The sequence below is a fragment of the Gouania willdenowi genome, chromosome 1 (genome assembly GCF_900634775.1).
Source record: "Gouania willdenowi chromosome 1, fGouWil2.1, whole genome shotgun sequence".
NCBI lineage: Eukaryota > Metazoa > Chordata > Actinopteri > Blenniiformes > Gobiesocidae > Gouania > Gouania willdenowi.
This window is the reverse complement of record NC_041044.1, coordinates 34,175,457-34,202,482: the sequence shown is the minus strand read 5'-3', so window position 1 is coordinate 34,202,482 and position 27,026 is coordinate 34,175,457. Positions and strand designations below refer to the sequence as shown.

At 37.1% G+C, this 27,026-nt stretch overlaps 1 protein-coding gene across 1 annotated transcript; it reads right to left on the bottom strand.

Annotated features, from left to right (window-relative positions):
* Positions 1 to 4,379: 4,379 nt before the first annotated feature.
* On the bottom strand, positions 4,380 to 24,701 carry LOC114469734 (von Willebrand factor A domain-containing protein 7-like). The gene is made up of 19 exons (XM_028457514.1): positions 24,575 to 24,701; positions 24,223 to 24,284; positions 21,585 to 21,799; positions 20,290 to 20,503; positions 19,669 to 19,754; positions 19,485 to 19,578; positions 18,477 to 18,605; positions 17,340 to 17,526; positions 16,481 to 16,650; positions 16,264 to 16,379; positions 15,156 to 15,272; positions 14,801 to 14,992; positions 10,988 to 11,123; positions 9,176 to 9,328; positions 9,002 to 9,094; positions 8,550 to 8,659; positions 7,774 to 7,938; positions 7,382 to 7,681; positions 4,380 to 4,848 (listed from the first exon to the last, which is right to left on the bottom strand). Exons 3-19 carry the CDS (start codon positions 21,783 to 21,785, stop codon positions 4,405 to 4,407), a joined length of 2,907 nt encoding a protein of 968 aa, XP_028313315.1. The 5' UTR covers positions 21,786 to 21,799; positions 24,223 to 24,284; positions 24,575 to 24,701; the 3' UTR covers positions 4,380 to 4,404.
* Positions 24,702 to 27,026: the final 2,325 nt, after the last annotated feature.

The following is a 27,026-nucleotide window of genomic DNA, read 5'->3' as shown; positions in this document are numbered from 1 at the left end:
AACATGACTGAAAACTCAGTTTTAGGTCCGTCACTGGTTTGAGTGTGGCCTCGTGCACGCAGGTGGTCGAGAACGAGCAGGGAGAGGGAGACGTGTTTGGTTGAAGTTTTTACAGGTTTACAGCTGCTACAGATGAGAGATTTTCTTCATTCCTTTTTCAAAACACATAAGACCTTAATTTCTGTCATCAGGACATAAAGACAATTTCAACCAAAAACTTAAAAAGTGTATTTGGAGAAAATCCCCTACCCTACCTTAACTGTCATTCACAAAAGTCAATGACTAAAGTAATAATTACGTTAAATGGATGTGGTTAATTGTAGGTTTGCTCTTCTTTCTTGTCTGTCATTGTCAGTTGTATTGCTGGCCCACTGACAAAATACTCCAAATGCTTTGCAAGCAATCATCTGTTTCCAAGAAGCCTTTGTTAACCTAAGCCTCTTAAACTTTCACACCCCATATGAACCATCCTCTCACCTCCTCCCCTGGCTCCCTGAATACCCACACTTCTTTGGACTGTACCGACACCCCTCACCCCACACTGTCTACTCCCTCCACAATGAACATCACAGCTGACCAGGTGAAAAGGCAACTCGTGAAACTCCACGCTGGAAAAGCTGCAGGACCTGATGGAGTCTGCCCCAGAGTACTGAAGTCTTGTCCTCCGCAGTTCTGTGGAATATTCCAGCACATCTTCACCATGAGCGTAAGTCGGCAGAGGGTCCCTGTGCTGTGGAAGACATCCTGCCTGGTTCCTGTTCCAAAGACGCCACGACCCAGCGGCTCCAAGGATTACAGACCAGTTACGTTGACCTCCCACATCATGAAGACCCTGGAGAGACTCATCCTGGTGCAGCTCCTACCATCTATCACCTAGACCTGCTACAGTTTGCCTACCAGCCCAAGGTTGGAGTTGAGGACGCCTTCCTGCTCAACCGTGTCTACTCTCACCGGGACAAGTCAGTGAGTACTGTGAGAGTCATGTTCTTTGACTTTTCCAGTGCTTTTAACACCATCCGTCCAGCTCTACTGAGTGAGAAGCTGACTGAGATGCAGGTTGACTCCTCCATTGTGTCCTGGATTGTGGACTACTTAACTGGCAGACCACAGTATGTACGCCTGCGACACTGTGTCTGACAAAGTGGTCAGCAACACCGGGGCCCCTCAAGGGACTGTCCTCCTTTCTTCACCATCTACACCACAGACTTCATGAAGTTATGAAGCTACTGCACTGACACCTGTCATCTCCAGAAGTTCTTCGATGACTCTGCAGTGGTTGGATGTATTAGGGAGGGGGACAAGGTGGAGTACAGGGCTGCTGTGGACAGCTTTGTCACATGGAGTGAGCTGAGCCATCTACGGCTCGATGTGACAAAGACCAAAGAGCTGATTGTGGACGTGTGGAGAATCAAGAGACCAGTCAGCCCCGTCTCCATCCAAGGGGTCAGTGTGGACATTGTGGAGGAGTACAAATACAGTACCTGGGAGTGGTGATTGACAATAAACTGGACTGGGGGAAGAACACTGACAGGAAGGACCAAAGCCTTGTCTATTTTCTGAGACGGCTAAGGTCCTTCAACATCTGCAGAAAAATGCTGAGGATGTTTTATGTGTCTGTGGTGGTGAGTGCGATCCTCTACCCTTTTGTTTGCTGGGGGAGCAGACTGAGGGTCGCAGATGCCAACAGACTCAACAGACTCATCCGCAAGGCCAGTGTAAACTGGATTCTCTGACAGTGGTGACAGAGAAGAGGAGCCTGTCCAAGGTGAAGTCCATCTTGGTCAATGTGTCCCACCCACTCCATGATGTGCTGGTCAGTCACAGAAGCACCTTCAGCACCAGGCTGATCCAACCACGGTGCTCCACAGAACGCCACAGGAAATCATCCCTGCCTGTGGCGATCAAACTGAGCTCGATTGTTGTACATATCTAAATCATATTTGTATTATTTTTGTAAATATCTGAATCATATTGGTATATATTTGTATATTATATTAGTGTCTATCCTACTTTATTTTCTACTACTGTAATGTGTGTTTCTGATTCCTATTTTTAACAGTCTTTTACATAATTATACACTTATTTATTGTTTATTCTTTCTTTTGTTTTTGTTAATGTTTTTATTCTTTTATTTGTGATGTGTTCTGTGGCTTTAACAAAAACAATTTCCCCCTGGGATTAATAAAGCAATTCTGATTCTGATTTTTTGGCTGTGCGCTATTCTCCCCCTGTACTGTCAGTCGCTGCACGCCTTCATCCCAGTTACGCACCGTGGGTGGAGCAGCCCTGAAATGTTGCCGTTCCCGTTCAAATCTTTATGCGCATTCTCTGGTGTGCGTAAGTCCTTTTCCTCTTACGCGCTTCTAACGCTGGAATAAGTGCCGCGCCCCGATAAGGAGAAACATTGTATTGCACTGAAAATATGGACTTATTTACATTTAAAGCCACAAGGACTCGTGCGTCGCACAGTAGCAGCTGTAATCACTCAGCTGCTGCTGCACGATTAAGTAAAACTATGACAGATGCAGACTTCTGTCCACGTTGGTCACAGTGATTCAACTATTTTCATACTATGTCTAATTCAAGTCACAGTTTGATCCACTACAGAGTGAAACAAGCTGTCATATGCAGATGAGGATGGACCAAAAACTGTTCCCACGCATATTTAATGAGGCTCAGCTCAGGTCACTTTGAACAATTTATGTTTAAAACTGCGTATTATTTACAAGTTTACAGCGATGATGATGGTGATCAAGAAGAGAGAATTTAACTGTGGCTCGGACAGAAGAATGCAGCCTGATCCTCAGTGACACTGCAATAATCTGATCAATGATTTGATCAAATCAATCTGTTACATTGTTTATCAATGAAGGTGTTTCAAATGAAAAGTCACACATAGAGAAAACTACCATTCTCAGCCAATAGCAAGATTTGATTCAACCCATAGAGGGCAGTCACTCACATTTTTACAACAAAATATGCCAATCCTTTTTGAGAGTTGTACAAGAATAAACCAACAACACTACTTCAGTTCATACTAAATTATATTCATATTCAACAGGGAAAAGGTCCTTTTGGAGTTTAGTTGGTCTTTGAAGTCTTCAATATCCAATAATTACATTTCTCTCATTTATAAATCTGCAAGCTACATTTTAAAATGTATTTAGAATAAATTCAAATAACCAGTGCAGACACTGTATAAGACAGTTGAATCTTCAAGTATAAATTTAAAGATACTTAGGTTAGTTGTAAATATAAACTGGTCTGACTTCAGTTGAATTATTTCAGAAGTAGCTAGAGAGCACAGATTCCCAAATCCAATGGAAACTCATGTTACCAGGTGCCATTTAGGGGAAATAATATGGGACACAGAAAATTAAGTATGACAATTTTATTTGTGCCCGTAGGTAGATTTGGTTTACATCCATGGTGAGCTTTCTGCACAATAGTAGCATCATACAGGCATAAAGAATCATAGGGTGATCTGTTATCCTTCAGCAATTATAAAACAAGATGCTGCACTTTAAAGCAGAAGCTGATGGAAATGTAGCAATGTTATATTCTAAAGAGCAGTGTTTCTCAAATAGGGTGTACTTGAGAGAAAGAATGTGGGAAAATTAACAAGTGAAAGCATTAAAAACATAGGGTTTTAAGTACATTTTTAGTTATAAACGATAGTTTCAATTAGAAAAAGAACAAAAATATAAATGGCCCTCACAGGGCATGATTTGTAACAAGATTGCAATATTATAATAACTATTTGACAATTAATATTATTTCAAATGCTAAAGGTATGTTTTGATTATCACTGAATCTAATAGTGTATATAATATCAATGTAGGACTACAACATAGGGTAGAAATTACAATATGGTTGGAAATGAGCAGCTTGGTGGAGGTCTGCGCTCTCTGAGTCAAAATAGTCTCAAAGTTAATTCAATCAAAGCCGGACTGGGGGAACTGAACAAGAGCATGACGGTTGTGCCCAATATTTAACACTTTACATTTCTAAATAACAAAATCTGCCAACTTTGTAGTGATATCCCTTTTAAAATGGTCAATAAACATGATTTATATAGCGATTTACAACCACCGAGGTTTAACACCTGTCTGCTGCTTTGGTATGTGCCTGCTGTCTTCTATTGTTCTCAATAACCAACACATGCAACATTCAAAATCACAATAATGTCTTCTGTATTTACTGTTATAGACAAGAAGCCAATGGAGTGAAGAAGTAATCACTGCATCCAAATATAATTGACCAATGTATGACAAAATATCACTGAATACATGCGCTACATGCATTTGATTGCTTAAGACTTGTCAATCAAACCATAAATGGGAATAAAGTTGAAGATTGCACATTTTAGAAGAGTGTGATTTGTTTGATAAGTAATGTTTTTATTTATTTCAGGAAGAGAAAAATCAAACCCAGAATCAAAAGACCGTGTGAAAGCCTCGAATGGCTTGTGGTGCTAGCTGCAGTTGTAATGTTAAGAGTTGAGTTGGTTACAGTCATAGGCGTAGGTGTTGAGAGCACCCTCGCCTGCCCCACACACCTCCCTACGTTTCCCACTCTGTCCACAGCGGCCAAGACAACGTTCTGTGAGCAGCAGGAAGAGTTGTAGGTGAGCATGGTGACGTTGACACCTCCTGCATCTGTCACGGTGATGGTGTTGAAGGTTCCATTCCCTTCACGCCGAGTGATTCTTTCGATGCCCGTCCCATTGACGCCATCGGTGAGATTGGCAGTTAGCTCCCACTGAGAGGATGCACAGAGGGCAGAGGAGTGTGGACAGATACCGGATATGTTGACCACCTCACACACCGGGCCAGACATGTCTGCCACCTAAACAGTAGGAGGAAAAAAGTTAGTGTTCAAGCATCAAAGTGTATAAACTGTTTATTTGCCAGACAAACTGTTCTAGTTTTTTTCCCGTTATTCCCCATCCCTGTTTTTTCATTGCGCGTAAATCTAAAAATAAACATCCGCCATGTGTTGGGAGTCATTTTAACAGTTTTTTTGGGGGGAAACACAAGAAATCACATTAAGAATGAAGTTAAAATATGTGCATCAGTCTACGAGACTCCACTTCCCACAATGCAATGAGTGAAACTTTTCCGATAATGTCAACAAAGTGTTTACAGTGGAGATCAAAACCAACGGTAACACTCTACTTGAAGTTTTATACATAAGGCTGACATTACGCTGTCATTAGCATGAACAAGGTGTCACAATGGCTGTCATTTAGAGCTATGTTGGCATTTTTGGGTTAGGTGGAGAGATCTAGTGGAGCTAGATAGGGTTAGGTTTGTGGTTATTTTTTCTCGATGAAACCACTTGAACAGTTCTGGACTGTTTGGTATGGGGAGTCAAAGGCAAGGCACAGCCGGCGCATGTTACTCGGGTTTCTCTGTTCCATACACCATTCATCAAATAGTTTGTGAAGGTGTAATAGTGTTGGAGGTGTCTGAAACGTGTCCAGAGACCAGGAGTGGGTAGACCGGAAGCAGTCAGCCACCGCCAAGCCTGCTTGGCTAACCCTGGAGATAGACTATATAAGATAGGAATGAACATAGGAAGTGGAGAAATCAGTGTAGTGGCTATGTAAGCAGTGTGATGAATATTGAACAGGGAACAAAAGTGAGGGATGGGTTGCCACCCTGGCACTCCTCAGTCTGTCTGGACAGCTGTTCGTAGACTACGTGAGTGTGGAGAGGGTGTGGTGGGCTGAAATTAATAGAAGTGGGAGAAATATCTGTATCTAGGGCAGGGGTCACCAACTACCCCTGCCCTAGATACATGTGGAAAACCATGCTCTATGTGCCATGTGAGGGGCCTTCAGGAGCTCTAGTCACCAATGAGCTCCATCTAATACTGATACATTTCCAGCATTCAAACTCAAAAAGTTAGTACTTATTAAAGTGAAATACTGCTGATACAGTTTTAGTATTAAATTAACTAATTAATTTTTTTTATTGTCACTAAAACATTGTGACAAATGTTTTCAAGTGTTGCAGATCTGGTGTATGGTCAGTGGTATGTTATATATGGTGGATTTTTTATAAAACGTTATGAAAATGAAACCGGTGCATAAATTACAAGAAATAAAGTGTTTCATGTTGAATCCTTAACATTTCTGACTTTTTAAAATTACTGCTAGCCTTATCCTCCTTATTATCTTCGCCTCTAATTCAAGTGAAACCGTGAAAATGTAGTGTTGAAGAAGTGCTTTTCTAACGTAGCCCTTCGGACTGTACAGTAACTATGAAGTAGTTCCTAGTTTCAGAAAGGTTGGTGACCCCTGATCTAGGGTTAGGGGTTCAGTTTGGGGGTTAGGGTAATGAACAACACTTAATGACAGCCTTTATGACACCTTGTTCATGCTAAACACAGGTGTCATGTTGCAATAATGACAGCGTAATGTCAGCCTTTATGTATAAAATATCAAGTCAAGTGTTACCAAACATACTTTTACATCTGTTTTCCAAGCAAATGATCTTCAATTTATTGATCTATTAGGCCTACATGTGAGGTTGCTTCCCCGTCTTTTTTTTTTTTATCTTAATGTAAAAACATTTGTTAAACTGAGGATCTTGTATCTTGTGGGGGATTTAAATGTCATTAGTTAAACAATGTTGTACACCAGGGGTCACAAACACAGTGCCCGCGGGCACCAGGTTATCCGCATGGACCATGTGAGGGGCCCTCAAGAGCTTTAGTCACCAATGAACTCTAAAATCTGATTTACTTTCCAAAATTTAAACTAACAAAATTAAATACATATGACAGATGTAGTTCGTACTTAATGGAGTTAAATACTGCTGCAGGTGATAAAATTTTAGCATTAAATTACCATCTTTGAATGTTTGTTTTCATTGAAACATGATGAGAATTGCAGATATGATGTATGGGTTGTGGTACGTTATATATAATATAATGAGTGGATTTTCGTAAAATATGACATAATTGTTACATTTAACAAATGTTACGTTATATGCTAAGTTAAAAATTGTTGATTAGTTGCTAGTAAATTAGGAAGATGATATATTTCTATGAAATGTTATGAAAATTAAACAATTTCATAAGTTAGGAGAAATAAATTGTTACATGTTGACCCAGTTGTTTTTGAAGTTACTGCTAGCCTTCCTTATTATCTTACCCTCTAATTTAAGTGAAAAAGTGAACATTTAGTATCTAAAAAGTGCTTTTCTAACTGGGAGCCCTTCAGACTATCATTACCTATGAAGTAGCTCCCAGTTTTGGAAAGGTTGGTGACCCCTGTTGTACACCATAACTAATCCCATGTCTGAAACAAAACCTTGGGTTAGAATTATAAAAGACTATTTACGTTGCTTAGTTCCCATTTAAGTTTTCTTACCCTAGCAACCACAGAAAACCTGACGACAGCAAAGTTAATTTCCGTCCCAGCTGTGTTTTGGGCCTGGATGGTGACGGTTAAGTCTGTCCCTGAATTCACGTCGGCTGGGACTGTTAGGGTTCCGGTGCCGTTGGCCGTGCCTCCATCAACTCCATCAATGGAGACGCTGCTTGGAAAAGCGACATCAAAGCTGCGATCGTTGTTCACTTGCAACATGAATGTTCCGTTCACGTTGGAGGAAACTGTGAATGGGATGGAGATGTTGGAACCTGGTTCTAGGATGCTGGTAGCCACTAAAGACTGGGGGCGAGAAGGAAAAGGACAAAGTTTGGTTTTATATTTCATGGTCCACATTTGTTTTAGAAGAAAAGAGGTTTTTGAATAACACTCACAGTAACAGTGAGGCTGGAGGTCTTGATGCGTGTGGAGGCTTGTCTCTGAAACATGGTGGGTGTGGACCTGGAGGTCGGGTTGCTCTCCTGTCCAATCAGACGGACCACATAGTCTCCTGCTGGAATTTCTGTGAATTCTGCTAGAAAGTTGTTGTTATCTAAAGCCTAAGGACCAAACAAGGACAAACATCTTATTACACAATACTTCTGTTAAATACAAATCCATACAAACCATTCATGAAATACAGTACATATACTGGTGTAAATAATTAATGTGAATAAATGCTTGGTGGTTGTAAAAGGAGCTGTGTTTTTATCAGGCAGCCTTACTCAGAAAGTAATCCAGAAAGTAATACATTACTTTCAGAGTTACTGTAATTTAAAAAAAAAATACTTTATTGCATTCATTAATAAACAAAATGTAATTTTCACAGACAACTGGCATCAAAAGTACACTGCACGACTGTATGACTTACTTGTACTTGAATACAATTTCATTCAAGTTACAGTACTTCTACTCGAGTAGAATATATCATATCATATAAAACCATATTTAGCATTCGTAAAAGATAATGTTTTAATAAGTTTCCATCAAAATTTCCATCATCATTTTTTACTTAACTGACTTTAACACATGCAGGTGTGGCATGGATAATCATGGTAAAAATTCCAAAGACATGGTAACACGCTGACTCCAAACTGGCTATATAACTATGGTACTTAAAATACCATAAATAGATTTCTTCCAACCAACCCTTTAGTAAAATGTGGATTACCTGCACAGTTCCGTTGATTTGCGTTGGACCCGAGCTGTCGTACAGACTTACATGAGTAACTTTTGCAGTGTCACTTCCTGTGACAGTGACTAAAAGAGTTACATTACCACCTGTATGTTAAAACAAGAAAATTGTTTCATCAGGAATTTATAAATAAAGCACTAGAGGAATGTAAACCCAGCCTTCAGGAATAGATAAATAAAGTTAAAAAGAATCAACTTTCATATAAAAAAGATCATTTTAATCTAATGTATTTCAGTTCTCCTGTTTTGAATTTGTACAGGTTTTATTTTTTTGCAAACTGTATTGTACTTTTGTGTTGTATACAATCGGCCTTAGAAGTGTGCTTTTTTTTTTTACAATAATTAAATTAAATCCAAACATTTAAAGAATATCATGGCATTATTAACAGTTAACAATGTAAATGAAGAAATGATCTTTTCTTTTTTTACCTGAAGATGGACGTCCTTCCTGAACATCAATCCCAGCATGAGCCCCCTCCCGTTTTTCCACAATGTTGTAGAGAAAATTCACAGAACTTTGACCTGATTAATGTAAAATTATATTTCATTGAGAAATACAACATAATGTACATTTAAGTTTGTTTAGTTTTTTTTACTACTGACCTGTAACTTTAACAGAGTAGGCACTACTGGAGCTGACACTGAGCTCCCATGTTCCTGTTTCATTAGTACCATTAACAAGTATCCGCCTTAGATTCCCCACTGTGGTGATGGATGCCAGAGGACCACTGGGCTCTGAAGAATTCTGAGATACTCCTAAGAACATTACAATATAATATTAAACATAATTAAAATGCTTCCCTTCCCTTAGTGTTTCTCAAATGGTGGAACTATGGAAATAAATCTATCGGGAACCTATGTGGGGTTGCCTGATATTCCTGAAAAATTGAAACAGATTTTTTAAATTTCTATTTAAAACAACTGTATTTCTATAATTTCACACATGATCAAAAACTAATTCTAGAAAAAAAAAATGTCTTTGTCACCAGAAATGCTTGATCTCAAAACGGGAGCCATTTTACTAAATACTGTTTGTTTCCACCTATTTACAAAATTCAAAATGAGTGTTCCCACTTATTCATTCCATCACTATAATCTATAGTTGTTTTTTCAAAGTATTCTGAGCAAAATGTTGTCATCAGACAAAGGAGTACTTGAGCCTAACAAGTTTGAGAATCACTAAACTAGATTTAAGGAAAAGTATATGCTTATCATAGTGCTCAGGACATTTTAGGTTAATAAACTTGTCACTTTTTCACTCATAACATAGCAGGTATTATCAAATCATTATATTATCAAAGCTATATCATTTTTTTGTTTATCAACATATCAAACATCTGAGATCTGACGCTAAAAAAAAGAGAGTAGGAAACCTGTAATTTGGTCATCTTCCATGAGCAAACACATTGACGTGTAACTCGGGGTTTCCACTGGATATGTCTCCGCTGCGCCACAGCACCGATCCGCCGTCCGGTAATTCACACCGGTTGCGTTTTGAGTGCGCCGTGGTGCGCTCCGGTTGAACGACTGTGACGTCACGAGACAGAGCAGTTCCCACGATATTTATATAATCGCGCGAGAACACGGTTAAATGTATGTGTTCTAAACACAACAAAAAAACAGATAAACAGGTCAGTGTTCCTAACAAAGGAGAACAAGAAGGTTGTACTCTCTGGATTTGTCATAGCCTCATTTTTTAGCAACAGCCAACAGAGAAGAGATAAAACTGCACCAGTAAAACATGAACTAAATCAAAGTTGCTGCAGTTTCCAGTACAGTTGCAGTATGAGAGGAATCAATATAGTGGATGTGAATTTGTTTTTACACATTATGACTTTTTGGTGATGTATTTACTTGAAATATAATCTGAAGTGTTTTATTTTGAAAAGTAACCTGATATTTTATTGCGGAGTACGTGCTTAATTTCCTGTTTAGCTTCATTTGCTCTGTGCTGATTGATGCGTCGTGCTCCGGTATCCGCCAGAAATAGAAGCCCTGCGTATATCTGGCGGAGAGCACCGGACTACTGCATCTGGGAAGGAGCAGACACGCACCGCAGCGGACATGGTGGAAATTAACACATAGACTAAAGTGGAAACCTATCAGCTCCGGTGACGCGGTGGTGACGTAACGCAGCGGAGCCGCATCTAGTGGGAACTGGGGGTGACCCCCAATTTCCACTGGATGCAGCTCCGCTGCATTTAACTGCGTTCTAGCGCGATTATATAAATATTGTGAGAACTGCTCTGTCTCGTGAAGTCACAGTCGTTTATACGGAGAGCACCGCGGCGCACTCAAAACGCAACCGGTGTGAATTACCGGACGGCGGATAGCGGTGAAATACCGGATCGGTGCCGTGGCGCAGCGGAGATGTATCCAGTGGAAACCCCGGGTAAGTGTGTATTAAATGTTAACCTGAAGGGCTGGTTAATTGGAAGGTTAGTGATGAAATCCCAGTGATGAAAATTTTGATGTTGCTTGTTGCCGCATCAACGATAAACGTAAAATTTTCAGGCTTTCCGGGATCTTCTGTCACTTGAAAAACTGTCACCTGAAGAGGCAGAAAAAAATACAAAGAACCTTCTTAGTGACGCCATTTTCTCTTGAAAGAGTCACTAAACACCAAAACCATTTTCTCTGCTGAATACAAATGTATTTGGGTATTAAGTAGCGTTGTTGATTGATCCTGGTCCAACTCTCAACATTTTAGTCAAAGTATTTCAATATGGTATATTTTGTTGTTAAATGTCAGAGTGACTGCCCTCTATGGCAAGGCAAGGCAAGGCAAATTTATTTGTATAGCGCATTTCATACTCAAGGCAACTCAATGTGCTTTACATGATAAAACATTCAATTGTTTAAAATCAATAAGAACATTTAAAATCATCAGTAAAATCAATTAAAATCATCAGTAAAATCATCATATCAACAACATGACAAAAAATCTCTCTCTCAATCATACGCAGTAGAGAAAAAAGTGCCTTTAACTTTGATTTAAAAATGTTCTCATTGGATGCTGACTTCAGCTCTGCTGGCAGTTTGTTCCACTTCTTTGCAGCATAACAACTAAAAGCAGCATCACCATGTTTACTGTGAGCTCTGGGCTCCAGTATCTGACCTGTGTCCATAGATCTGAGAGACCTGCTGGGTTCATACCTGACTAACATGTCACTTATGTATTCTGGACCAAACCCATTCACAGATTTATACACCAGCAGCAGAACTTTAAAGTCTATTCTGAGGCTGACTGGGAGCCAGTGTAAAGACTTTAAAACTGGAGTAATGTGCTCTGACCTCTTTGTTCTGGTTAAGACCCGAGCTGCAGCGTTCTGAACCAGCTGTAGCTGTTTGATGCTCTTTTGGGGGATTCCTGTTAGAAGACCATTACAATAGTCCAGTCTGCTGGAGATAAAAGCATGGACCAGTTTCTCCTGATCTTTCTGAGCCATTAAACCTTTCACTCTGGAGATGTTCTTTAGGTGGTAGAAGGCTGTTTTTGTGATAGATTTGATCTGACTGCTGAATGTAAGATCTGAGTCAATCAGAACACCAAGGTTTTTGACTTGGTCTTTAGCTTTTAAAGATCGAGACTCGAGATAATTGCTGACAGCAGTCCTCTTTTCCTTGTTACCAAAGACAATCACCTCCATCTTGTCATGGTTTAGTTGAAGGAAGTTTTCACTCATCCAGCAGTTTACTTTTTCTAAACAGTCACACAACACCTCAATGGCACCATGGTCATCTGGGTTCAGTGATAGATATAGTTGTGTGTCATCTGCGTAGCTCTGATAATCAACCTTACAGTTCTGTAAAATGTGTCCTAAAGGAAGCATATATAGGCTAAACAGAAGGGGTCCAAGAACAGATCCCTGAGGAACCCCACAGGACATTGGTAATCTGTCAGATTCAAAGTTTCCAATGCTTACAAAATAGCTTCGCTCCTCCAAGTATGACTTAAACCATTGCATTACTTTTCCATTTAGTCCAACCCATGTTTGCAATCTGTGCAACAAAATTGTATGATCTACAGTGTCAAATGCAGCACTTCAACAGAATGAGAACAGATACTTTTCCTGAATCAGTGTTCAACCTTATGTCATTGATCACTTTGATAAGAGCAGTTTCAGTGCTGTGATGAGAATGAAAACCTGACTGAAATTTATAAAATATTTTGTTGAATGTTAAGAATTGACTCAGTTGGTTGAAGACCACCTTCTCAATGATCTTGGCCATGAATGGAAGGTTGCTGATTGGTCTATAGTTAGCCAGTATAGAGGCATCCAGTGTTCTCTTTTTTAACAGAGGTTTCACAGCAGCTACTTTCAGGGATTTTGGTACGGTGCCTGATTGGAATGAGCAGTTAATTATCTGACACAAATCAGTGACAATTGACTTTACAACAGTTTTAAAGAAGTTTGAGCGTATTGTGTTAAGGCAACACGTTGATGGATTCAGCTGCTGAACAGTCTCCTCTATTGTTTTTGGGTTCACTGTAATAAACTCTAACATTGTAGTTGACTCATCCCTCAGTGGTTGAAGCTGTTCAAGCTTTTTGTTATTTTGCTGGTTTGTTCTGATGTTTGACCTTATTGATTGTATTTTTTCATTGAAATATACAGCAAATTCATTGCATTTTCCAGCTGACAGTAATTCAGGGGCTATCTGATCTGGGGGGGTTGTGAGCTTTTCAATTACAGAAAACAACATGCGAGAGTTGTTGACATTTTTGGCAATAATTTCAGAAAAGTATTGCTGCCTTGCTTTGAACAAGCCATCATTGAATTTTCGCAGACTTATTTTGTACAGTTCTAGATGAATTTGGAGTTTTGTTGATCTCCATTTACGCTCAGCTCTTCTACAGTCAGATTTCAAATTCTGCATTATCTCAGTTCCCCTCCAAGGTGTTTTCTGTGTGTTTGGTTTTCTCTTAGTTTTGATTGGAGCCACCACATCTATGACATTAGCTATGGGTTGAAACCCAGCTATTACAATTGCTTTGTGCTATTGACTGAGAACAAGATCATGTGATGTTTTGGGACCACCACAACAAGCACTGTTGGCCCCACCCTTTTTATAAAAACTAGCATCTGTGGCCTCTACAATCTGTGTTCAGTAGGTTGGGTTGAAACAATTGTGAATTGTGAACTGCATAGATTGTTCTTTGGAGATTTTATAGTCTAGACTGGGCGTGTCATAACTGATCCAGGGCCCCGCCCATAATCAAGACATATTTTCACAGGCTACCAAAATGCTTCCACACAAGGAGTGTGTTATTTAAAAGCATTTTTTTTGGTATTGTTTTAACAAGAAAAGCAAAACAAATTTTAAAAAACAATATAAGATAAGTATCTTAATGCAATATGCCAAATGTAACCACAAAGCATGACTTTTGTTGGTGTCTAGTACTACTAAATGAGTATAATATAATATAATAATGAGGATAATAGAATCATATACTGATACAATTACTGTCACCAACATCTCCACATGATCCGTTATAATTAAAGTGGTTTAAGCCTCCTAAATAACCAACATATCACTTACATACTGACTTTTGATATTGTTACACTCAATTAATACATAAAACATTCTTTTATTCCTGCTTACTATGGTCTAGCAGTATGCTGTGTTAATGTTATCCTTCACGACATAACTTAAACAATGTACAGTAATCTTTATAAGCTTGTGACAATATATGCTTGATGTGGAATGTCGCTATAAGCTTTTACCATGTCAAATGCTGCAAATTGTAAGGCCTCTGTTATTGATTGTATGGTTGAAAATGCAATTGTAATAGGAAAATGTAACTCATAAACAGGTACATGCTCGTGGTTGTGTGTGCCTGGGTATGAAAATGGTGTATTTGAACTTTTACGGTAACTTTTCGAATGTAATGTAATTTGTGAGATGCAGTTGTTGTTGGTTGAGTTCCCAATGGGAATACAAATGTGAAATGTATGAGTACTGAGAATATGAATATAGGGGGAGACGCACATAAGATTCCTTGCTTCAGCCTACTCCTTTTGACTTTCCATTACTGTATAATGATGTGATTTATGTAAGTAAATGAATGTAAACAGCTCAAATAAACTAAACTAAGGTAAGGTAAAGTCAAGGTCACTTGTTCCCTTACGCACTTCACATTTACTTAAACCAAAATCACACTTTGTGGAAGTCCGTAGGGCGTAGTGTGGGTATTGGGATGCAGCCTCTCTTTAAGTGTCTCACCACTGCATTGGCTGATAAATCCTCGATAACGGCCGTGCCCTCGATGAGGTTGAGCTTGCTGACTTCAATGGTCTGCCCCCCGGAGGCTCGGGCCAGGTCTCGGTATATTAGAGTGCCTTCTGAGGATGCAAATCGATCTGATGAACTCTGAGAATCACGTCCCCTAACAACGTCGGTCAACATAAAGGTTACCTAAATGTACAAATATGGAGAAAGAAAATTATTATTTACATTATATTTGACCAGTGCATTAATACATAAAAACGTTGAATTATGAGTAATCAAGAAGTGTCTCAGTCTAAAAATAAATAATAGGTCATCACAGCGTTTAACACCTACCACTTAGTGCTCTTACCCTAGACTTGGTGCTCTCAATCAGGGCTAGGACAGTGTTTTTCAGATGGGCATCTTCAGCTGGAGCATCCGTGAAGAGGAAGATATCAGAGGAGGGGGGAGCGGCTGTCAGTGCAAGCTAAAACATAACAGAAAAAATAGAGTTGGTTGTTAGAATGTCAAAGGATGTTACCATGTCATCAGAAGAGTTGAAGATAAATGATGATGTGACAAAACCTTTTGGTCTAGTTTGCTTACCTGCAACATCAGACGTGCTAAAGTCAAAGGTTTGCAATTTAAACAGTTTCAAGACTTAGTTTATGTGTTTTATTTTTAACATTATTGAAATTGGAACATGACTGTTAGAATTAATACAATGTAATGGGACTGTCATGGAAAATATAGCATCAGTTCATGGTGAAGCCGTTTCCTGCTATACGCGGACAACAGGATTGTCACCTGGCGCAGTTGCCCCTGCACGAGTGTAAGTAATAGGGTAGTAAGGGTAAAGTAATAGGGTAGTAAGGGTAAAGTAATAGGGTAGAGCTAAAGCTAACCTAACCACTCGAGCGGGCATGGGCTCGTCTGTAACGGTCACATTTACAGACCATGGAGTCGCTGCTAGCGTACCAGTCTACGGGAAGATATATGTCGCCTTTCTAACTAGCGTTAACCTAACCACTAGGAACAAAGCCAAAAACCATACAGGCTGACCTGCTAATACTATATCATGTTTTTCTGCAGTCTGTGCCTTCTCCTCGCCCTTCTCTCTCTTTTCTGTTTCAGGTGTCTTGAAGCTGGAGCTGACAGTTCCTGATCTGTGGTTCACGGCTCAACTAGTCTGGGACACTCTTATGTTTTATCTCTCTATCTTGTTCTGTTCATCCTCTTTCTGTTCACTAACCCCTACCAGTCGTAGCAGATGGCTGCCACTTCTGAACCTGGTTCTGCTGGAGATTTCTACCTGTTAAAAGAAGTTTATTTTCTTCCCACTGTTGCTTGTTCATGTGGATCTTGTTGGGGTTTTTCCTTTTTATTACAATTTTTTTAAGCGCTATGAGATGACTGTTGTTGTAATTTGTGCTATATAAATAAAGTTGAATTGAATTGAATAGTAAAGGTTCACTCACTTGCAGTCCAGACATGCTGTATTCTGGAAGACCTCCTGATCCTCCTTTTGCAGTAAGTTCATTAATGTGAGCTTTAAATGTATCTGGGTCAGTTGTCCTAATGACTGGTCCAAATTCTAGATGGGGGATATAGCACAGGAAACTACATATTATTGGGTTCTTGAGGTTGTGGTTTTTTGTATAAGCAGGTTTATGTTTAAATTTCAAAGTTACACACCTGGATCATGGAAAGGTACCAGTATATATACGGAAGGCTCCTCAGCGGTTCCTCTTCTACTATCAATAATGGAGAAGGAGGTCTCCTTAACAGCAGCTATATCGTCGGCCATGCTTCCTGTCGTGTCAATGACAAAACTCAGTGCAGAGGACTGGGACACACCCATGAACCTGGAAGAACGTGAGCAGTAAGGCGCTGTTAGTAGGGTTGGGGTCAATTACAATTGTCATCGAGTAATTAATTACAATTATGTAAATATAATTTAAATCGTAATTGAAAAAAATGTGTCGCTGTTGTAATCGTAATTGAATTGTAATGAGTTCAGATAATCTACTTTGTAATTGTAATTGACATGAATGTAATTAAATGCAAAAACTGGGAAACCATGTTTCATAACAAGTTTATCGGTTAGTTTTCTTGAGGATCATTGTACCTTTTAAAAAAAGTTTAAATCAAGGGGTATACTGACAGAGAAAAGGCTCAGACGCCCACATCAAAAATATTAATACGTATATTTTCATTGATTAGGAAGCCTAATAAGGCAACCAAGAGATGAGAAACAAAGCTAACACAAGAGGAAGGTTACGCTTAATGGGGTTATTTATTAAAGGCTCAGTAACTGTGATGAATTTTAGTTGAACTTTAGTAATTGACAATGTAATTGTAATGGATTTCAGGGGAAAAATAATACTTTTTAATTGTAATTGGAAAAAATTCTGGTAGACATAATCATAATTGATTTAACATGGATAATTGAATCAGTAATTGTAATTAAAAGATGTATTTGACCCCAACCCTGGCTGTTAGCTTTCTGTGTGTTTATAAATGACATAATCATCATTGATCACGAAATACTGACTGCAAGAAAGTCTTGTCTCCAACTGCTGTTCGGATGTCTTCCAGTAGCTCAATGGTGGCATCAATAGCAACAGTAGCTGCATTCACATGTAGGTAGCCATGAAAAGATCCAACTGAATCTTTATTGATGCCACCTTCTGGGTCCTCTCTGCTCGTCCTGTCAAATGCCCCTCCATGACTGCATTTACCTTTGAGGAGAAACCATTATAAGCCTCGATTTCTTTGGAGGGTGAAAATCAATAAAATAAGCTCAAGTAAAGAAATTCATCTAATTTCTTAGTGAGCGCTCATGTGTGCAGAGAACCCTGTTATTCAAATAGGAGTGTGAGCATTATTATTTAGTAAAAGCACTATCCATTGACAAAACTGCACCTGCAGAGAAATAACACTGAATGACCAATATTCTTTATTCTCGTTTTTTTTTTTTTAATTATTGTTTAAATCATGCAGGAATTTTTCACTTTGAGGAAAAAACAAAACTAGAATATTTGTATTTCCTGAAGAAAATGCAAGTGAAAATGCAGGTTCTGGCCCTTGTTGCACTGCATTAGCTTAGCATTAGAATAGCTTTAGTTAGCTTCAGCATTAGCATTAACATTAGCCTAGCATTAGCACTAACCTAGCATTAGCAATAACCTAGCATCAGAATTAGCATTAGCCGAGCAATAGCATTAGCCTAACATTAGCACTAACATCTCATTAACATGAGCTTAGCATGAACACTAACCAAGCATTAGCATTAGCCTAACAATAACATTAACCTAGCATTAGCATTAGCCTAGCTATAACATTAACCTAGCATTAGCTAACCATTACCTTAGTAATAGCTTAACATTAGCAATAAGAGTGAAAAAGTTGAACGTATTAGCTGAACATGTCAAAGGTTGAATGGTTTGTAATTTGTTTGCAAAGATTTTAAAGTAAAAAATCAATATCTTAATAACTCAAAAAGTTTAAAAGATACAAATCACAAAAGTGAGGGCAGAAATCTCTTCCTGAACTTTTTGATATTATCTAACAAATGGTGTGGAAGGATTAGTGCAGACGGAAGATAAAAATAATATAACAATAGTGAGGATGCCTCCTGCATAACTACAGAACTTGAACTTGTTAAGAAATAGATTTTAATTAGATTTACCTGCAGGTTTTACTTTGGAAAAAAGTTCAAAGTAACCAGAAGTAAGAAGCTTCCTCTCCAAGATGTTTGGCAAAATGTTGTCCCTACATACATCTTCTGTACAGCTGCTGCAGGTTGGAACATCTTGGCCTGAAATTGTTGAACACACAATGTTTCCATTGTATTGGTTTTCTTGTAAAGTTAAATTGAAAGCAGAATGGAATGGTGACTGATAAAATTGGGAGGATAACAAGTGGCTCAAAATGGGCCTTTATTGGTGTTGGTATTGGCCTTATGGTAAATGCTACATGTTAGTGACTGTCCTAAGCAATTTGGCACCCTAGACAAGATTTAAAGCCCCATTTGCATTACAACAAATACCAATGACAATTTAGATATCCTCACACATTAACCACAATATCTTCATTTCCATTTTTTTATTATTAAATCAATCAAAATAGTTACCTAAAAATATTACACATGAAATAATGAATTGGATTTTTTTTTTTAAATAAACAAATGCCTAAATACTACTTAAATATATGAATAAAATAAATAACTGTAAAAATAAAAATACAAATGTAAAATAATTTAACAGTAATAAAAAAATAAAAATAAATAAATAAATGTAAACAAGTGATGTAAAACACATTGTATAAACTAAATGAACAAGGCACTGCACCAAATAAGATATTATAGAAACCACTATTAACACAAAAAATAGGTTAATGGCACAAAATACCTACACAACAATTTGTATTTTTTAAACAGAGAACTCTTGGTGCATCCTGGGGTCGCATTGAATTCATGTTAAAAAATAGTACTAACTACTTTTAATACAAGAATACTTTAAGATAAGATATAAGAGGAATACAGGATTTTGTCCTCCTTGTGTGGCGCACCCTGGATGAACAATGCACATGCCACTTGTTAAGTGTCCCGTGTGAAACTAGTCAAACATTGTTATTATTAAAGAGATCAATTTTATTGCATCTTGGGTAAAAGATAATCAATTATTCAGAACCGTACCTGCCAAGTTTGTGAGTGGTTGGCTGGGAATGATGAGTGCACTGTAAGGCTTGTTGTTGTTCAGCTCCACCCAATCACTGTGGCTGTAGAAATCCTGAATAAAAAGACAGTATTATCAATATTTAAATTTCTCCTAAACTATACAATACAATAAACATTGCAACAGAATAAAAGGTAAATGCACCTGAAGTGTGTGGCAGATTCTTCCAAGAGTCTTCCTGCCTACTTCAAAGTTCCCCCGTAGAACATTAAACTTTACAGCAAACACACCTAAATAAAGAAAAACCTTTTTATGAGTGAAACTCCCACTGAGTGTGGTCATTTTATGAGTTTTTCTCAACCTATTTACAATTATCTGTCAGTACTGATGAGCATCAGGGGCATTGGGGGGATTGACGATATCATAGTCATTATACATTTGTAGTAAATGAAACATAAAATCTGTCATAAAAAAAAAAAAAAAGTAAAACACAAAAGTTTATGCACTATAGAGTCTGATTTCCATTTTACATCGTCATGCACCATTTTTGCAAAACAATGCTCAGCCTATGATAAATGCTGTATTCTGAAATATCAGAAGTCTTGATGATATGCCCTGGTGCAGAGTAAAAGCTGTTTCAGAGCACTCGTCTGAGGAGTTTTATTGGCCTTAAAAAGTACTAATTCATTCATGCCTTCACTTTATATGTGTTTGGTTTGCATAACAAAATAAATTTAAAGCATATTTCTAAAGTTGTGGCCTAAAATGTTTTCATAACTTCCCCCATTTTATGCTCACTAAAGTCTTTACACTGTTGTTAATTACCTTCTGTGATGATGTTGCGTCCTGCCACAAATTCTTCATTGTCAAAATGGTTTTCAGCAGTTAATGCAGATTTTATTTTAGTGTCCACTCTAGTGTTGCTGTCGTGTATAGTGCTGAGGGCATTTTGAAACGATACAGCAGAAACAGGAACGGTGGAGCTGGGTGTGCCAGAACAAGCCCGTTGCACCTTACTGACTGTAAGGCTTCCATCAATCTGGAGAGGGAGAGAATGACTTTGTTAACTGTGTTTATGGGGTGCCCAATGTAAAAACTCAACCACTTTTTCAGAGCTGACAGATTTTGAACATTTAGCTCATTTTCCTCACATTTAGCTGATTTTTATTTCATTTGCAACAGATATTTATGTACAACAGAATGTTGATTATCATTGTTAAAAATGTGTACACATGAAAAATAAATCTAAATGTGCATGTTTAATATAAATGTAAATGTTAAATATAAATGTAAATGTTGAATGTATATCTAAATGTTAAATGTCTAAATCGAAATGTTAAATCTTAAATCGAAATGTTGAATTTATGTATAAATCTAAATGGTAAATCTAAATGTACATTTTAATGGTGAATCTAAATGTTAAATGTAAGTCTAACTGTTAGATTTATATATAAATCTAAATGTTAAATAAAGTTATTGTTTCAATATCCTGCAAAGTAGGCAGGTTCAGTGCCTGTCAATCAAGGGGCCCAGCCCACACCATCGACTGAGGCTCAGTGAGTGATGAGAGGGGAAGAATCACTCCAAACTGACGAACTTGAAAGAGCGGTAATGACTGGTGTACGAGCTGCACATTAGTCGAGGGAATGTGTGGACAACTGCCCTCAGACAGTTTAAAGGGTCAGTATTATGAAAAAAATCACTTTATAATGGTTTTGCTCGTGATATATATTCCTTGAGCCTCATTCAGTTTCCTCCCTCTAGAATTAGGTGGCTGGTTTACTCTGTTTTTCGTTCCGAATTAGATAATTCCTCTTTCTTGTAAATACTTAACTTGGTTAAAACCGCTTTAGTTAATTCATGTTGTCTTGCGCATGTGCGACTTGTGGCAATGACGCGCTGGTGACGAAATACAAAAAGGGGGCGGCCTAGACTAGTATCAATAAGAGCCTTAAAAGACATAGATATAATGAAAAGAGTGGATGGACGGAGGCAATTTTAACACAAATTTGTCACCACACGTGTTACACAAAGTGAAGACTAATAACAGCAACAGAAAGAAATTGCAGTTATTTCTAAATCGCAAAACTTGATGTTGGTGTCCTTTGTTAAAACCTCACATTCAGCGTGAAATCTCTTCCTTCATCTGCAGCAATGTCCCGGCAGACCTCTGCAGTTTTTCTCAGGATTGCAGTTTCAGTTATCATGAGATGAGTAAATGAAACCCCATCGGACAAGATGTTGTAATCTGGTTGAAAGCTTTTGGTGAGATCAGGCAATGAGATGATCACCAGGACCGTGACTACCTGCATGGGATTCATGCTGACGGTCAGAGCTGTGGAAAAATAAAAGGAAATATATAAAGTTTTAAGACATGAACCAGGGAATTTTTTTTCCGTTGCCCTTACAACCCCGATAAAGTGTCTAGTAGCAGGTGAGTGACCTCGATCAAAGTTCTGAATAAAAGAGGAAAAACTTGAGATGATTGAAGAGTTAACATATGAACATTTATTCACAAACTAAGATTAATTCAATAACATAAAAGGGAAGACATCAATCAATTAATCAAACTTTATTTATATAGCTTTTTTAATATTGAATTGTAGATCAAAGTGCTTCACAGAAATTAATCTGTGTGATTGACAAAAGTATAACTAATGCACATAAAACCAATTTAATAAAATAATTAAACACATGATAAAATAATAAAAAGTCTGAAAAAAGCAAAGCAGGGAAGGGAACAATTTTCAAAATATAAAACATTGAAGTAACAATAGAAACTGAATAAATAGGTGTTTAGCTTGCGTTTAAAAATCGTGATGACATGATTTTTTTTAATTTATTTATTTATTTTTTTGTGGCAAAATAACCAGCAAAACCATCTTTTACTAGAAAATAAATATCTGAGAAAATAAAAAAGAAAAAAAGAATAAAGAAAAAAAAAAAAAAAATCAAACCTATCAAACAAAAAATCCAAACATTTAACCACGCTACCAAAAAATGGAAACAGAAAAAAGAAAAAGAAAATACCGGTAATACATTTTACACATGAGCTCACAAAATGACCCTAAAACAATTTACCTCACAATATAAAGATTGAAAAAGACACAACAGTGACTCATTAAAAGTGAATTTTAAATTCTATGATATTTAGTACGTGATCATGCTTAACATTATAAGTTAAAACTCCTTGAGAAAGACTAAACAAGTCCATTCGCTGTTAGTTTCCACAATGACATTGTCAGAGTATCTTCACACAGAAAACCTCCTCACAATAGGACACATGGCGGCTCTGAAATGGGTTTTACTGGCATTGTACCAACAAGTCAATTAGTCAAAAAGAAGTGCTCAAATATCAGTAATGATGATCTGGTGTGTATCCCAGCTGACAGTTGAGCAAGGCGGGGTACACCCAGGAAAGGAAAGGACTGGGCTCCAGCCTCTCACAGGGACAACTTATAGAGATGGACATTGCCATGGGCATTCCTATCGACATTTTTTTGCACTGTGGAAGGAAGTCGGAGTACCCAGGAAAAACCCATGCAAGTTTGGGGAGAACATTTCAAATCTACAAAATAAGGTCCAGTGAGATTGATCGAATGGTGAACAAGCCAATCACAGCCAGCCATTTGACGAAGCCGCCGCTCCAAGAAGGTAAACAAAGAGTTAACAGTGATGAGTAAAGTGTAAGTAAAGTGACAAAAAATAAATCACAGTTGGCAAAAAATGCTACAAAAGTGGCTAAAACATGGCAAGAAATGAGTGAAAAGTGACTAAAATGGGCCAAAAGCTGTCAAGTGTGGCAAAGTGGAAACAGGTGGTATGTAAAGGCAAAACATAACTTAAATAAGCAAAATGTGGCAAAAAAATAGTGTAAGTAGCAAAAATATTGAACAAAAAGAAGCAAAATGTAAGGAAAAAAGAAAAAAGTCTTATTTATTGAGCAAAGTGTAGTTTATTTGGAAGAAAAAGTAGCAAAAATTGACAAAAATTGGATAAAAGCGTCAAGAAAAAAGGAAGCTAACACGTCACACTTTTTAGAAAAGGGGGAAAAATGGGGCAAAGCAAGTTGCAAAATGGCCAAAGAAAAAGCTTAAAAAGTTCCCCTTTTTAGGTTTTTCTGGGGAACTAATAATTAAAATGAAGACAAAGAGCCATATGTTGAGTATCACTGACTTAATAACAGCTTTATCGTGGTTTTCGTAAATTAACTAAATAAACTAAAGTGGGAGTCGACGGTTGTCCTACCCTTTGAATACCCTCACTTTTAAAATTGGTGCTCCACCCCTGCCTACAACCAACTTCAAATAACTCCAGATGACAAACTCTGCAAAATGTAATGCTTTTGTGGTAAAAAGGTTTTTTCCTTGTAAACATAACTTTAAATTTGACAATTTTTCCTTGTAAACATAACTTTAAATTTGACAATCTGCAATTAGATGACTGTCATATATGGTATAAGTCTGGAGTGAAAGAATAATGCCCTAATTCTGTAAAGCGCTTTGAGTGTCTAGCGCTATATAAAATCCAATGCATTATTATCATTATTATACGACTACCTTGATTATACCCGATTAAAAGAGGGTACCATCAAGGATATATATACGAAACAACTCAATACCTTTGTTACTGGTTCATAATGTGATTTACATATTACATTACTCAAAATCATTTAACATATATATTCTTGTAGTACTATATCACTTTTTCTTTACCATTACTATTGCAACAGCACATCATCAGTAGGGTAAAACTAACCTGTCTCACGACGGTGTCAACCCAGCTCTCGTTCTCGTTCAAGTCTTTGAATTGTTGAGCGTCTGAATACAAAAACAAAGAAAAACAACAAGAACAAAAAAACACAGAAAGTCACAAGATATTTAGTTATTTTGTCCATTCTATACACTTTTAAAAGTCAATACGTCAAGAACGATGACAAAAATTGAGTGTTTGAACAACTCCTCATGTGTGTTAGGTCAATGTCACAGCCAAAATAATCATCATGTTTAAAACCTATAGTGTTTTTCAAAACAAGAAAAAATAAATTAATAAAAAATAAAATCAAAATGACGTAGAAGAAGAAGATGTAAAGTAACAATTGCAAACTAACCTTAATGTTCTCCTTTCAGCTTAAAGCTCAGCCTTGTTTGGTATGATGACAGCAACTGTATCACACAGATGTATGTGTCCTGTGACCTCAGTTTTCTAGCAATCATCTCTCTTCATCTAAATATCACGCCTCACCTGCTCAAATAATGTGGGAAATCCTCATATTTCTGGTTTGACAGGACAACATTCAGCTAAGGAATGTGTGGAGACGAACGTCGATGAACGTAGATAAACAGATAAATGAGAAAAAACAGAAGGAAAGCAAAAAATTAAATTAAAGCCTTACAGTATTTTTTGTACTTATATAAAGTTATAGACAAAGTATTAGATTAAATTATTGTTCATTTATTGTAGATGCATGACTGTAATACGTGTCATGAAACTATATATTTTTGAAACAATTAACTGTCATTCACAAAAGTCAATGACTAAAGTAATAATTACGTTAAATGAATGTAGTTAATTGTAGGTTTGTTCTTCTTTCTCTTGTCTGTTATTGTCAGTTGTGTTGCTGGCCCACTGACAAAATACTCTAAATTCTTGGCAAGCGATCATCTGTTTCCAAGAAGCCTTGTTAAGTATCTATTACCTCAATCTAAAATTCAAGGTAGGAACCAAATAAATATGTGTTTCTTTTTGAAAATGTTTTTTTGCCATAATTATTTTTTAATTATTAAAATTATTTTACTTTTGTACTAAAAACCAATGAAAGTAAAAGCTTTAAAGTAGCTGTTATTATCTTTACTTAAGTATCAAAGGTACTGGCTTTAAAATTTGACTAAACATCAAAAGTAGAAGTACTGGTACACGTCAATTTATCATTTAAAAAATCAAATAGAAAATAAAAAAGTTGAACTTTAGTAAAAATAAACCCCACAAAAAACACTTAACAACTTTTAACTAAAACATTTCACTAGATTTGGTTTCAACACCACACTGCTTTATCTGCTATAATAACTAGTTTCTGTTACAACCGCTTTATCAACCCGTCACATTTCCACACATTTTATTCTAGCATTATCCATCAACCTGTGATAACTTGTTTTTTTAATCATAAAATAGGATCTTGTTTGCTATTTTCCACCCGGTTCCTTTTCAAATGAAATGAAAATAGCTAAAACTCACACAAATAGTCCTCTACAAATCTGAAAAGAAGAAACACATTTCTGCCTCATTGCTTTCAAAATTCTCCAAGAGTCTAGAACAGTGGTTCTCAACCTTTGGGACCCCATTTGGGATCGCGAGACACTGGGAGGGGGTCGCCAAATGCCTTCAAGAAACTGAGAATATTTTTTGTTAAATTTTAGCTCATTTTTACCCATTTTCTTTCAAAACTTGCCATATTTTAACCTTTTTTAATTTTTTCTTGCCATATTTTTGCTCCTCTAAATATATTTTATATCACCTTTCGCCACCTTTTACACATATTTTGGCAATTTTGCCACGCATTTTTATTTCTGATTAAGACAAGAATTTACATCTTTAGGAAGACTATATATTATGGAGCAAATAATAATAAACTTCCTTGACAACAGTGGATTTTATTTATATAAATAAATAAATTTTAACCAATCAGCCAAATTCTTTTTGTACGATCCAACTTCATTGGCTGAAACTGACTGGTCAGACGGTTGTCCATCATATATGAATTAATAGTGTATAATCTCACCAATTTACGCATTAACAGTCTGCAATCTTTTGCCAGCATTCCTTCCTTCCTGCTTTTGCTGCAGCAACAGTGTTGATTTTGGCCTTAATTATAGATTTTAATTCTTCACATTTTTTTTACAATAATTGTTTTTTGTTGGTCAGACGCTGCAAACTCCAGTCCTTTTATGTGAGCACTCACTGATCCAGATGCAAAACCTCTGGGTTGAATTAAAGTGTTGATAACCAGCTTCATAGACAAGTACAGCTGATATTAGATTGTGAATGTTAGGTTTGGTAAAGCCGGATAATGGAGCTAGAGATATCCTGGAAGTTCAGCTTCGTAGGGACTGGCTGTTAATATGAAAATGTATTGGAGGAAAAGTATTGGTTTACCGACAGGGAATGACATGAAGTAAAAGTAAAAGAAATAAAGCAGTGAGCAGAGGTATAAACAGTACTGATATATTCTACCCTAGTGGAAGTACAGTTACTTGATTGAAATTGTACTCAAGTACAAGTACGAGTAATTCAAACATAAAATACTTAAGTACAAGTAATCAAATAGTACTCAAAGTAAAAGTTACTAGCCACGGTTTCCTTGCTTACAGTAAACAATCTCATGTATAAACTTAAAAAGTAAGAAACCAAATCTTGGACAGTTGGAACTTAATTAATTTTTCACAAAGGCATCTGTAAAAAATAAAATGTTTGTCAAAACGCACAATTGTTTTTTTTTTTTTTTTTTTGATAAAATAACCAATTCATTCAATTCAAAATAAAACAATATTCAGGCTCTAAAGATA

Bases quoted from the DNA above. Each gene is read 5' to 3' on its own strand.
- LOC114469734 (XM_028457514.1), bottom strand. From the start codon at position 21,785: ATGAATCCCATGCAGGTAGTCACGGTCCTGGTGATCATCTCATTGCCT. The intron at 20,504-21,584 runs GTGAGGTTTTAA...CTCCCTCTCCAG, and splicing joins GAAGAGATTTCACGCTGAAT to ATTGATGGAAGCCTTACAGT. The intron at 18,606-19,484 runs GTACGGTTCTGA...CAACAATTTCAG, and splicing joins ACCACTCACAAACTTGGCAG to GCCAAGATGTTCCAACCTGC.